The sequence below is a fragment of the Alternaria alternata genome (genome assembly GCF_001642055.1).
Source record: "Alternaria alternata strain SRC1lrK2f unplaced genomic scaffold CC77scaffold_3, whole genome shotgun sequence".
Taxonomy (NCBI): domain Eukaryota; kingdom Fungi; phylum Ascomycota; class Dothideomycetes; order Pleosporales; family Pleosporaceae; genus Alternaria; species Alternaria alternata.
The window spans coordinates 1,016,836-1,030,298 of NW_017306192.1; the positions used below are offsets into that span (position 1 = coordinate 1,016,836).

General features: G+C 52.0%; 6 protein-coding genes across 6 annotated transcripts; 3 read left to right on the forward strand and 3 right to left on the reverse strand.

The window, feature by feature from the left end:
• Nucleotides 1-149: 149 nt before the first annotated feature.
• Nucleotides 150-1,907, reverse strand: CC77DRAFT_927610 (rab GTPase activator; the record flags this gene model as incomplete). Its single annotated transcript, XM_018534002.1, has 8 exons — nt 150-241; nt 291-548; nt 599-1,150; nt 1,205-1,544; nt 1,596-1,623; nt 1,673-1,732; nt 1,785-1,809; nt 1,862-1,907. 8 exons carry the CDS (start codon nt 1,905-1,907, stop codon nt 150-152), a joined length of 1,401 nt encoding a protein of 466 aa, XP_018390002.1.
• A 450-nt stretch (nt 1,908-2,357) lies between these two features.
• CC77DRAFT_1057788 (MRP-L47-domain-containing protein) lies at nt 2,358-3,239 on the reverse strand (the record flags this gene model as incomplete). The annotated part of the gene is made up of 3 exons (XM_018528059.1): nt 2,358-2,483; nt 2,534-2,841; nt 2,894-3,239. 3 exons carry the CDS (start codon nt 3,237-3,239, stop codon nt 2,358-2,360), a joined length of 780 nt encoding a protein of 259 aa, XP_018390003.1.
• A 731-nt stretch (nt 3,240-3,970) lies between these two features.
• CC77DRAFT_1016952 (hypothetical protein) lies at nt 3,971-4,341 on the forward strand (the record flags this gene model as incomplete). The annotated part of the gene is made up of 2 exons (XM_018524308.1): nt 3,971-3,980; nt 4,028-4,341. 2 exons carry the CDS (start codon nt 3,971-3,973, stop codon nt 4,339-4,341), a joined length of 324 nt encoding a protein of 107 aa, XP_018390004.1.
• A 2,065-nt stretch (nt 4,342-6,406) lies between these two features.
• Nucleotides 6,407-7,654, forward strand: CC77DRAFT_1028405 (hypothetical protein; the record flags this gene model as incomplete). Its single annotated transcript, XM_018526444.1, has 4 exons — nt 6,407-6,432; nt 6,486-6,552; nt 6,600-6,683; nt 6,734-7,654. The coding sequence occupies 4 exons, from the start codon at nt 6,407-6,409 to the stop codon at nt 7,652-7,654; spliced, it is 1,098 nt and encodes a 365-aa protein (XP_018390005.1).
• Nucleotides 7,655-8,352: 698 nt separating this feature from the next.
• CC77DRAFT_927993 (zincin) lies at nt 8,353-10,873 on the forward strand (the record flags this gene model as incomplete). Its single annotated transcript, XM_018534025.1, has 6 exons — nt 8,353-8,442; nt 8,538-9,727; nt 9,806-9,818; nt 9,878-9,894; nt 9,959-10,609; nt 10,660-10,873. 6 exons carry the CDS (start codon nt 8,353-8,355, stop codon nt 10,871-10,873), a joined length of 2,175 nt encoding a protein of 724 aa, XP_018390006.1.
• An 829-nt stretch (nt 10,874-11,702) lies between these two features.
• On the reverse strand, nt 11,703-12,481 carry CC77DRAFT_1091512 (hypothetical protein; the record flags this gene model as incomplete). The annotated part of the gene is made up of 2 exons (XM_018529570.1): nt 11,703-12,333; nt 12,384-12,481. The coding sequence occupies 2 exons, from the start codon at nt 12,479-12,481 to the stop codon at nt 11,703-11,705; spliced, it is 729 nt and encodes a 242-aa protein (XP_018390007.1).
• Between the last annotated feature and the right edge of the window lie 982 nt (nt 12,482-13,463).

Sequence of the window (13,463 nt, forward strand, 5' to 3'; positions counted from 1 at the left end):
ACCGAGCTCGAGCTCCGCAGCATCACAGAACGCGTTCGCATTTGTTGGGAATGCATGTCATTGTTATAGAAGCCAAGTCTTGAGCGATTACCAAACGATGTACCTTAAAGACCGTTGCAGCTTGTTCATCCGTCAGGTCGGAAGTCTATCTATTCTTCAACGTTGAAGTTCGCGCCCTCTCTCAGGCCCTCGACAACCAGCTCGTGGCCCTCAGCCCGCTGGTAGATATCTTTGATGTCGTCTGCCACATGTTAGCATTGCGTTCACTGTTCCGGAGCTCAAAAACCTACCAGTCGTTGTCTCGAAATGGCTAGTGGCGTCGTAGCTCTTCGATATGAAGACGTTGTCATTGGCACCGCTCTCAATTGGCTCGTAGAGTGGGATAGCCGGGCCCATGAACTTCTCCTCAATCTTTCCGAGACGGTCGAGACCGGGCTGGAGCTCAAGGTGGTGGTTGCTATCGCCCTCAGCGATCGTGGAGACGATAGCGATGTAGTAGCCCTTGGGGCAGACGTTGTGTGCAGACGAGACGACAGCGATGTAGATGTCTAGTCACACTTGTCAGCAGAATCCTATCGTGACACAGATGTATGCATACCGTGCTTGCGTCCAACTTGGGACTGAGGAATGATCAATTGCAGAGAGTCGGCATCGGCTGTGTTGGGGATCGGGTGGTTGAGAATGCAGATGGCCTTCAGCAGATGTCCAGTAACGCGCGCCTTGCCGGGGAAGTACGAGGGGTCGGCAAGAATCTTTCCTGCCTTGGTCTCGAACTTCATGCCCTCGCCGGCATCATCCTTCTCCTTCATGGTGGCCTTGATACCCACAACCTTGCCACCGTCGTAGAGGAACTCGTCGACATCGGTGTTCAGCATGTAGGTACCACCGTAGATAGCGGAGAGACGAGCGAAACCCTGGGGCAGCTCTCCGAGACCGTAGAGCGGGTAGATGTATGGAGACTTTCCATACCGCGCTACAGAGTTACCGTAGAGCCTGATGCGCTCAATGGCCTCGTTCGCCTGTCCCTTCTGCGTGATGTAGTCGTCGGTGGGGTACAGAGCCATGGCGTGACCAATGAAATCGCGTGTGGTAGCCTCGATACCAAACTTGTCGTATACATCCTTCATGGTAGAGTTCTGGATGTCGATGCCTGCGTGAAGTGTCAGCTACCATCCCTTGATCATGTCCACCGGAGAGTGCCTACCCTTGTGTGTTGCTGGGTCATCCTCCTTGTATGCGCCAATCCACTCGAGGAAGTTCCTCACCCGACGCTTCTCAAAGAGACCCATGAGAGGCGATCGCAGTGCCTCGCCAGCATCTGAAGGAACCTTCGCGACGGTTGCCTTGGCGCCGTTGCCCTGTTGCACATAGCTGCCGGCGATCTGCTTGAACTCGAGGTATTTGGTAACGTCGGTTGAAACGAGGATGTTGGTGAGTTCACCGTTGGCCATGAGGAGCTTGGGGACAAGGTCGATGTTCCAGTCGTTGACGCGGCCGTACTTCTTCCATGGCTCGCCCTCTGTCTGGCCGTACTTCTTGAACAGCTAGCCATCGGGTCAGTGTGTGTATGTCAGTTGGAGATGTTGCGAGCTTACTGCTTCGATGTTCAGCGATGCCGCCTCACTGCACCCTGTCAGCTGTCGCCCCAAGTGTACCTGTCAAGATAACATACCCGCCGTAGTGGTCATTGCGGTCGATGTGGAGCACCTTCTTGCCCTTGACACTAAGGACACTGCAAGCATGTCAGCTTTTGCTCAAGAACCGTTCTCGAGTCCTTGTGTTACCCTGAAAGTACACATTCAGTGAGACCTGGGGATGGTTAGCTTCCGCATGTTACGTAGGTGGGGTAACTGCAACCCACCTGTTCCCAGGACCACGACGTCGTATTCGGGTGCAATCTCGTCCATGGCTGTCAGATGTCGGTTGCAGAATAAGAAAGTTGAGGATTGCGGTGGAGGTCGTCCGCTAAGAAGGCGCGTGGTTGAGCGGTCTTAGGGCGGTGTGATGGATGTGGGGTTGTAGCTCTTTGGGAAGCGCCTCGCCAATCTGGTCGACCTGTTTATGCTGGCATTACTTTCATAACTCACTACGTTTGACATGTACTGAATTAGTGCAATTCACTGATTTCATGACTGGCTATGATACACGCGATATGCTACAAAAGCTCGACCACCTTGCTCGAAATAGCAGCCTTACCGTGCCCCATGCTCTCCCTGTTCGCCGTCCCAAACGCGACATGATGTACGATGTGTAAAGTTACAATTCTTCCAGACTACAGATCTGCAGAACATCGAACAAGTGTATATACCGCCTACACGCTACCCAGACTCGTATGCCACATGCACTCATGAAACTCATTATGCGTGAGTCGCCTTTTCTTTCGGCTGTACTTCGGATTCTGGGAGTATCTTGTCTTTCGAGGGCTCTTCAATAGGTGCCTCGGCCGCAGCATTGTACGGGGCGTCATCTACTTCTAGCGGATCCTGTGGATTGGGTCAGCATACAGTCAATCCCGTTAGGAAATCGAACGTACATATGTTGGTTGGGTGAACTGTGGGCCGTCCGTTCTTGAAAGGTCAATGTCCGGATCATGCTGTGCCAGTACGTATGCTTCCTGGTATGCCTGGTGTCGCTCGGCGAGTGTGTCTAAGATTGCCTTCATCGTCTCCTGTACAGTCTTGTCCCGCTCCTGGTTTTCGTAGTCGCCGTAACCCGCCTCTAAACGCTTGCGCTCGAGCTTCTCGGTCGCGAGACGGTTCCGCTCCTTGACGCATACCCACCACAGCTGGTGTAGCGAGTCCCAGTCCCGACTGCGCAACTCGCCCACAGTCCACGATCGTCCTGCGTCTCTGTCAGCCACCATAGTCCCTCCATTCGTCCAATTGCAGCCTACCATGCCGCTGCTCGTCTACTGGTGTCTGCAAGAGCTTCTGGTCCTTGAAGAAATCCCAAAGCCCATGGTCTGGTGTGCCCGTCACTTCCTGCTCAATCTCGACCGGCTTCGGCAATTGCTGCTTTGAAAAATCTTTCTCCCTAACCGACAGTGTCTGTCTAGGACGCAGACCTGTAGCCCGGACTGCAGAGTTTCCTCTGTTCTTGTTGTTGTCTCTCTTCCATCGGGCGGGTGATGTGGAGAAGCGCGCGCACTGGACCGATGGGACGAGGAAAGAAAGGATCGTGTCCTGTTGCGCCAATGCTAGATTGGGCCGGAGGAGTCGTGAGGAGGGTATCGTGGCCATGTCGTCGGTGTGGGCTGTGCTTGCCGATGCTGGAGGGCGCAGCCGACCAACATTCAAAGTTGCAGGCACTGCAGGAAACTGCGACCGGGGTAGGCCGCTAGCGCATGCCATCAGCCCTAAACCATGGGAACCCACCGCCCTCCCTTCGTATAAAGAGAAGCCACCCCGCGGCTGTCCTCCCTCTCACCACCAAACCTCGCGCTCATCACCCCGTGTTGGGCGCCCTCAGATAGTCTCCAATTTCATTTGACGAATTCTTCGATTTCACCAGCGGGTATCAGGACCCGCCCTTTACCATCCCAGGATGCAGCAATCAACCGTCACCATGCAATACACTCCAAACCAACTCTTCCGCATTTTCTGGCAGCCACAGCAACTCCGTGTCATCGCCAAGCCTCCCTGGAAGTCAGTCAATTAATTGGGATTTTGCAACTTCTTATTCCACCGCCGACAGCAGCGGTGCTCTTCTCGATACCACTTCACTTCTTCCTACCACTACTGCTTCTTCTTCTTCAGCCGCTTTGTCATGCGGCCTACTTGCACTGGACCCTTCTTTCCAAACCACTCCGGACTGGGACCTCTTTCCTATTTCTGACTCACATTATCTTGGCGATGGCACGCAATTGCTTCCTGGCGAGCCGGCTCTACTTTCAACAGCGGGAGACAACATGAACACGTTCACTATGCCGTCTGGCATGGGCAAAATTAACAATATGAACACATCTTCACCCATGATGAGGGGTAAGGACCACACTCCCTGGCGATTCAGCAGTGTCTAACCTATCCAGATCACTCTCTGTCTGGTTCTTCCTCCACAAGCAACAAGGACCATGGTTCGTCTCCCACTGAGCAATCCTCTTCATCCAAATTGTCATCCACAAAGAACAGCCCTCTGGCTCCAGAACCATCTTCCCGGGTTGAGAAGCGGAAGGCCAACACGCTCGCTGCTCGTCGCTACCGCCAAAAGCGCGTCGACCAAATGAGTACTCTCGAATCCGAACTCAAGGACGTCAAAGCCGAACGGGATGATCTCAAAGTCCGCAACGCCAGGCTGGAAGGAGAGGTCGAGACGCTTCGTGCTCTTCTACGTTCTCAAAAGTAGTCCTGTTTGTATCGGTCTGTCAGCATGTGATGGACTCGCTTTTCTTTTCTTAACACTCAGGGAGGCCTCTTTTCAGACGATGTCGGACAATGAGTCGTTTCATGGCACACCTGTTCAGGGTGATGCTCAGATCGGCAAAATAGGGTATAATCTCAGAGGGCATCGGGACTTGGTGATAGATACTCACAGTTAATCTTGTTACGACGAATTGCATTGTCTGTTCTACAAAGCTACGAACTCTACTTTACATTCTCTACGTTTTGTACTGATCTTCCGCATGTCTCCAGGACAATCACTCTTGCTCACCTTGAGCAAGATTGTATACATACCTGACTTGTGCTCTCCTAACGCATCAGTCAACTCACAATGAGTCGATGTGAGCAACTCTGAGAGCCATTTCCCACAGCAGCAACAGCATCGTGTGCCAAAGAGTACTAGCTTGCTGAGTCTATCCGTGCATGTCCTCACAAGCACTCCTTGCGCCCTTTTCGCTAGATTTGAGCCTGAGGCTTCACAACTGCATTAGTGTAGCTGAAAGTGTGGTTCCGAGTGAAGTTGGTCTCCACTTAATGATCACTAGTCGTCCAATGAGAGAGCGCGACAGTGAGTCATTCTCGCTCACGATGTGTCTGATGTCTTGGCCTACCCTACATCCCCTTTCGTCTTTACCGACGACGTATTCACTTGGCCTTCAAGCTCAACAACGCGCGCATCGGTGTAAGCAACCTCTCTCGGGTGTGTTTTGCGTGCAGCGATATGCTGACGTCACTGCGCAGACCATCAAACGCGGTTGCTGCGACAGTGCTGGCGACTGCCAGGGTAATATCACAGCGATCAGCTACCAACATGCATCACAATGGTGTACCTGCATGCTAAACCTCATCCCTACACTAAGGTAGGCAAGTTACGTGGTTATCTGTATTCTGATATGCCTCTCCTGTCGTGCCAGGCGATGCGACAGCTCTCCTTGCCTCATCGTTACCTGTCATCCTCACTGGAGTTGTTGGTAAAGGTCACAGTCTCCATCATTAACAATCTCTTGTATTTCGATTCTGTTCAATCAGTCGCTTTTTTTTTGAGGAGTCTTTGCCTGATCGACAATCCCCTGGGGCGGTTCAACATGGACACTTCTACCGGGTCTCCCCTGATCAGCACATTGTTGTGAGTACCTCAATTCTTGGCCTGTGTGACAGAACACCGAATGCGACATCGTCGTTCAGCATTCGCCTCAGGTCGCCGGTGTTGAGCGACGCGTGCAACTCGCGTTTCAGCCTCAGGGTCCTCTGACACTCACGTCACAATGTCAGCCCGGCTAAAAGTGGGCCAGATGGATGTACTGATGCCGAGCACATCACCTCATGCACGCCTTCTGCTACTCGGATCTACCCACGCAGCAGCGCCTTCTATCCCCTTCACAGTTAGTACCTGTTTTGGACTTAGCGTGCATTAGTTTCGCCACCCAGTATGGAATCAGTATCCACATTCAGATCCTACCACATGCGCCGAGACCGTAAGGAAGCCCGTTTTTTGTTCCTTCATCCCATGACATTGTGGATTTGTCAAGGCTACGGGCCGATCATATGGCTGCCCGATGTTATACAACGGTTTCTAAACCTAGCATCTTCCGCTAGCTGTGAACCTTCTCGATCCATTAGACCAATCACGAACTGTGAGGTCGTACTATGGTTCACTTCGCGTCGAGCCATGCGGTCGCCTAACCTGCATGATCGCCACCATTGGGACAAAGATTGCTTGTCTACACGCGTCAGGAGCTTGACACGCGCTATGGAACACTCACTCCCGCTCGTGCAGAATCCGGGGAATCCTCAACTTTGTATCCGCCCTCATAACCGAACGCTCAGGCCCGACTCATTCTGTTCATGTTCATGTTTGTTCATACATTCGTTTTCTTCCGTTGTTGTCTGGGCGCATAACTGCATATCTTGAACTGTTCAATCGGCCGTAGATACGACCGACCTTCATTCTTGTATCTTACGCGCAGTCATACAACATGTACTTTCGACCGGGATACGTGGTGGTGATTGTTGGGGCAATACTGACAACGATGTCAACAATCATCGTAGGGTTACGGTAAGACTGACTGTCGCTAAAGCGGCGTGAGTAAAGACTGATCAATTGAATAGATACTATTGCCGATACTTTCTCATGGGATCAGTCAGTGCAAGCGATCATCTCATGTTCGTCGCTCTTGTAAGTTGAAATATTGTATCATCTACTACAAAGCTTACAAGGTCCAGGTGGTTACATGGGGCAACTTCGTCGTAAACTTCTATCAAGACGAGACGAGCCGTCATTCCCGTCCAAGCTATCTGTTCAAACCAGTGAGTGAATCCAAACGCTGTCCGGGCGTCACTATCTAACAAAAGCGTAGGAGGAGCATCCAGAGGTCGTGGAACATGTGCGCGGAAACCTTATCTCATGGTGGGTATACCGCTTGACCTACACCATTGGCCTAGGCTTCGTAAAACTCAGCATCCTCTTCTTCTACCGCGCCATCGCCGCCAACAAGACATTCCGTCGGCTCGTGTACGCTACGATCGCGTTTGTCTGCATGTACACATTTGCTGCGAGCATGGCGTCCACCTTCCAATGCGAAAACCCCTCAGACGCTTGGTCTACAGTCAACTACTTGGCACAGTTCGATCGCGATCCAAAAACCAAGCAAATACAGGTCAAATGCTTCGATCCTATCAAGCTCTGGGTGTTTTCCTCGGCCTCCAATCTGATAAGCGACATCATCATTCTCATGCTACCGCTACCGACGCTGCTCAGCCTTCGCATACCCATGGCCAAACGTCTGGCACTCATTGGCATATTTTCTGTTGGAGTCATGGCCATCACTGCATCGTCCGTACGAATGTGGGTTATGATGCTGTGGGCCGAGTCACCTTATAATTCGGCGCGTTTTGGAAACGACCTCCTTCTGTGGGGTCAAGTTGAGACAAACAGTGGAATCATCTCCTCATCTATACCATTCCTCCGTCTCTTATTCCGCAGCAAACAAAAGGAAGAGCGGAGCGCAACGCCGAGGAAGGTTTACAAAGTCCCTTCGCAGCCTCTCCAGATTGATGCCTTTAGCCAGCACAAAGCACTCGACATGGGCGAATGGCCGCTCCGGGACGAGAAGATGGCCACGGAGCAATCCAATTGCTTCATCACCATACACGCAGATACGATGCGTACTAGAGGCTCTGCTTGGGGTCCCTTCATCACGATACCGGAAAGCCTAAGCTCGAGCAGTAGAGGCGAGGCACAGCTGGAGCCCACACATAACCCGCATATGACAGTGTAAGGAAACTGGAAGAGAAATTTTGTACTTGTAACGATAATGATAATATGATTATACTGAGTTTGAACTTCACAAACAGCCATCGCAATCGTAATCCTATCTGTCAATAGTCGATTTCGTTGGAAGAGGGCGACGCGTGCTGTACTCTGGAACCGCACAGATCTCGTCCTTTGATCGCAAGAGCTATCAGCTGCAACAGAAGGTTTGCCACGACCGAACAGGGTATCCACGGGTGTCTAACGTGGGACGTCGCACAACGGCTGCAGCGTGACATGGGTCCAACGATGGCACCTTTCCATTTCCAGTTAACCTCGGGCGGACCCATCTATGGATGTCGATCTCATGCGGCTGCGCAGGTGTCTGGGAGAGCGATTGAGAGGTCACGTAGACGTTTATACTCGATCGCATCATCGTCGTGCTCCCAGCTACTAGGCGCCTGTTTATCCCAGCACACCGCCCAATCGCCGCTTCCCCACATCTCGGCTTAAGTCTTAAGCTGTTGGGTAATCACCAGCACCGTGGCTTCCTCACGCATCACCAAGCTCTTCCTCGCCGCTGTCGCTCTCTTCATTGCGACATCCGCCATCCTGGCTTCAATCCGACTCGGCGGACGCGTACCATCCATATTACAATACGTCAAGCCCTCTCCGCTCCGGAATCCTCTCTATACGCAACCGTTTAGGCCGCTCACCAACTCCACTATGGCTCCGTCGCAATACAAGACCCCGCCACAGCTGCCGCCCAAGTTCACAGCTACTAAGCAAAGCTTAGTTGACGATGCAAAGAGACTGGTATGTGGTCTTCCTGAGTTTTTGAACTTCTGCTTGCGATTGCTGCCACCGACCCCGCAGGAGGGGTGTTGCGACCGGATGCTGACACTTTCCAGATCGACAGGTCTCGCAGCGTCCAAGATGCTATCGTTCGCGATGTAAAGCCCGAGAACGCGAACTTCCAAAACACACTCCTCCAAATCGCCCGCGATGACAACAAGATGGCCATCGAATCGCATATCCTTGGCTTCTACAACGCTGTGTCAACAAGCAAGGAGCTGCGCGATGCATCCAGCGAGGTGGAACAGATGCTTGACGACTTTGGCATTGAGTCGTCCATGCGCGAGGACGTCTTCAATCTCATTGACGCTGTGCTGAAGAAGGGCGAGAAGCTGGATCCTGAGTCCCAGCGGCTGCTGGAGAAGGACCACAAGTCGTTCATTCGAAATGGTCTGAATCTTCCCGCGGGACCCAAGAGGGACAGGTTCAAGGAGATCAAGCAGCGTCTGAGTCAAATCGGCATCGCCTTCCAGAAGAACCTTAACGAAGAGAACGGTGGGCTGTGGTTCACACAAGAGGAATTGCACGGCGTGCCAGAAGACGTCACCTCAGGACTCAAGAAGGGAGAAGGCGAAAACGAGGGCAAGTTGTTCCTGACCTTCAAATACCCAGACCTCTTCCCAACCCTCAAGTACGCCACAAACCCGGAGACAAGGAGGAAGGTTTTTGTCGAGAATGAGAACAAGTGCAACGGCAACGTACCACTGTTCAGAGAGGCCATCTTACTCCGCGACGAAGCCGCCCGCCTTCTAGGCTACGACAACCATGCACAGTTCCGGATAGAAGACAAGATGGCGAAGACCACCAAGACCGTCGATGACTTCCTCGGTGACCTGCGCGAAAGGCTCGCACCAGGTGGCAAGAAGGAAATTGAGAAGCTGATGGAATTGAAGGAGCAAGACGTCAAAGAGAATGGAATCACAGGTCCGTTGGCCAAAGACTATTACCTTTGGGACAACAGGTACTACGATCGTCTGATGCTGGAGAAGGATTTCCAGCTCGACCACCAAGTTATTGCCGAATACTTCCCCCTACAGACAACCATCCAAGGCATGCTGAAAATCTTCGAGGAGCTCTTTGGTCTGGTGTTCGTCGAGATTGTGGGCGAGGAAGACAGGGCTGCCCTTGCTGACGGTGGCAAGGGATCCGACATTGTCTGGCACGAGGAAGTGCAAGTCTTTAGCGTTTGGGACGACAAGGGCGAGGGTGAAGGCTTCGTTGGCTATCTCTACCTGGATCTCTTCCCGTAAGTACCCTATGCACGGACCAACATCACGTGGCTTCATCCCGAAATATGTCCGAGCTTCTGCTAACTCAACACCAGACGTGACGGCAAGGTATGAAGACAACCACAACACTTCTAGAACACTTACTAACGTTGAAATCACGTGAAAAGTATGGGCATGCTGCCAAGTAAGTTGTGCCTATACGAAATGCATGTGAGACATACACTGACTTCGTATTTTCCAATCTGCAGCTTCAATCTGCAGCCTGGCTATATAGATGAGAACGGCAAGCGACGTTATCCCGCGACGGCTCTAGTCTGCAACTTTTCCAAGCCAACGAAGAAGAAGCCCTCACTACTCAAGCACGATGAAGTAGTCACTCTCTTCCACGAGCTTGGACACGGTATCCACGACCTGGTATCACGAACGACCTACTCTCGGTTCCATGGCACCAACACCGTTCGCGACTTCGTTGAGGCGCCATCTCAGATGCTGGAGAACTGGTGCTGGACACCTTCGCAACTACGCTCTCTATCTCACCACTACTCTTACATCTCGTCCGACTATGAGAAGGCATACTTAGAGTCATCAGGCGGCGAGAAGAAGCCGTCAGAGCAGATTCCTCAATCGTTGATCGCCAAGTTGATCTCTACGAAGCACGTCAATGACGCGCTGTTCAACTTGAGGCAGTTGCATTTTGGAACCTTCGATATGGCTGTTCACGAGCCGGCCAGCCACGAGGAGCTCGAAAAAATGGACATCACTGAGAAGTACAACTCTTTGAGGCACGAAATCAGTCAGCTCAAGGGCCCTGAGTCGCTGGAGGGAGACAAGAAGGGTGACTGGCACTGGGGTAATGGACAGGCTACGTTCGGTCATTTGATCGGTGGCTATGACGCTGGGTAAGACATGTTCAATCGCTCTGCCAAACATCACGTGCTAACCATGACAGCTACTATGGCTATCTCTCCTCTCAAGTCTACTCCACAGACATGTTCTACACTGTCTTCAAGGACGATCCTATGAACCCCAAAGAAGGCCGCCGCTACCGACACACCGTTCTTGAGCGTGGCGGTTCCAAGGAGGAGATGGAAATCCTTGAGGAATTCCTTGGCCGCAAGCCCCAGACAGAAGCCTTTTACAAGGAACTGGGAATCTCACAGTAGGCCCGCAGTTGATAACTGGGCACCAAAACGTGTATCTGAGAGGCTACCTCTTAAAGTCTCCTAGCACAGACGCGCACTCCAGCGCGCTACACGCACATAGTCTGCTAGCTTGTAGCCAACCCATTCTACAACGTTGCTCACAAAATTCTTCCCCATGACTTCACTTACTTGATGTTGCACTGGGGCGCTTTCTTCACAAAATACCTTTGTGCGTTAGACGATTCCCGCACGTAAGAGTTAGTGCCTAGTTACCCCGTGTACGCAGGGAGTGACAATCGCCCTTCGGCCGTAAATTCTATGGCTTTTCCCTTTGATCTTATTGAAAACATGATAGTCCCCCTTCTCGACTGTCGTCGCGCGTTAGACTCCCATATATCACAATCCAACGCTGGCGAAGGCGGCTTTGCGGCGGGATGCTGACATATATGAAGATGCGTTAATACAGACAGTCCACACTTGTTTGCGTTAGATCAAGGGTTTGTTGGATTATATCGTCAGTATCGATATCGCATGTAGGCCAGAGAAAATTCACAAAAGGATTATCTCTCCAAACTTGGTGCTGCCACTTTCGAGCCTGCGGCATTCCATCTGCTGCTATATTCCTCCGCTACACCCAGTTTTACATTCAAATGTCTACCCACCTCACTATTCCTGCACTCCACTACTCCTTCACCTCATTGTTCTCAGCGGTCCAGTCCATATCTAGTACGCTCAGACGCGAGGTCTGCTTTGCCTGCTCCCTGTTGAACGAGTGGGCGTGGCGGGCTCGGCCCTTGCTCAGGATACTCTTCTTGCGACAGAGTTTGAACTTTTTCGGCGCTGTAGTCGTCTAAGTGGTAGTTGGAGCTTCGAGAGGGTCGGCGACAATCGTAGGCACTGTAGTCGTCGGGGTAGTGTCGGGGGAGGGGACGAAGCGGCGCATGGATCGGTCTGGGAGGATATGAGCGGCGGCAATCTCGTTGGTGTTCTCTGCCCTGGCGACTGCCTCTACGCCTTGGAAGCCGTTGTCTTCGTTCTCGTTCTCCGCCTTGGCCAGTTCGTCTGAGTCCCCGGGGTCAGCTTCTTCGTCTTCTGCATCGGCGAGCTTGTCGTAATCGTCAGAGGCAAGCCCCCAACACGCTCCGCTATGGAATGCGGCCCAAGCTGCCATCTCTTCCTCTCCTTCCCTGTCGATCATCTCCTGTTCCGCATCACTAAGCGTGAGTGCTGCTCGGAACTGTTCTGTTGTCATTCCCACTAGTTCCTTCTTTTTGAACTCATCTAGCTCGTCGAGCTCCTCGCGCAGTTCATTGAGCGCTTCAAGGGAATCCTTGTCGCCCTTGCTGGTTGCCCTCACCAAGGCCTCCTGGTAGACTTGCTCAGCTGCTGCCTTCCAGTCATCCGCTTCCACCCAGGTATTGGCGGCGCAGGCGATGAGGAGGCAGTTTTTGATGATGTAATAACGCGGCATAGTCTCGTCGCTTCCATTGTGTTAGTGGATTTATACAGCAGATGACAAGATAGCTCTTACCTGAGGTTCTTCTTGGCTTCAGCGATACACTTCTCGCATTCATCCTTATCGAGGAGGTCCCAGGCAGCATTGAACTGCCTTGCATAAGCGTTCGCCATCGAGAATCTAGAACGAAGCCAACGTAGGGTAGAGAAGAATGATGGAGTCTCTCGGTAGCCGCTGAAGTTGTCGATGTACTTACCACTCACTTACCACTCACTCATCACTCAATCACCGCTCACTCACCGCTCAACAACGTCAGGCTATTGCAGGAAGGTAAGTCCTCGCTGGAATTGTGCGACATCGCTATCTTGAATTGAGAAAGTAACGGGATGTTAGCAGACGAAGCGTTTGAGCTACGTGGGGATTCTTCGCCTGACCTATCTGACGTAGCTAGCGCACTTTTGCCTTTAGGTCCGTACCAGCATACGATACACCAACTTTTAAGAAGTTTCTGACTGCGCTACCCACGCTATCAGAGACCAAGGAAGTGAAACCAAAAGTCTGCAAACATGGGAGAACGTGAGTTAGTCCACTCATTCAGCTCCCCAAGATGCCGGGCCGGCGTTCCCTCTACAAAGTGGAGCTAGTCGATCTAGAGATCAATTGAAACCTGGCAGACGGAGAAAGAGAACGTCCTGATAGACTCACAAGCAAAGAATGACGTCTAGCGATTATGAAGCACTGATGAAGCACTGGACGATCATCCCGACTGGGCGGGTATGGGTATGGAACAGTACGCTTCCAGTCGCCGAGCAAAAGGAGCTGCGACTATTTCCCGAAGTTCAACCCACAAAAGCAAGAGATATGCGGATATGGGAGAGCGAGACGATCAGGTTCGAGGCAGTACTAGGAAGAAATTCAGGGAAAGAACCCGCCGACAGCGAGAGGTATTGGACCTGGGGTGGCCCATATACCTCACCAAGTCGTATACATGCCGTGTTGCTAGATTTCTGTGGATGTGGAAAGAAAGACTCAAGCGTCTACAACGACGGAGACTTCGTCGGAGTTGATGGTTAGTTTTCAGAGGATATACACGTTGAACCCTAGGAGATGGTCAGAAGAGATGCTGATCCTATCAACGAGTAGGACAACGGATAG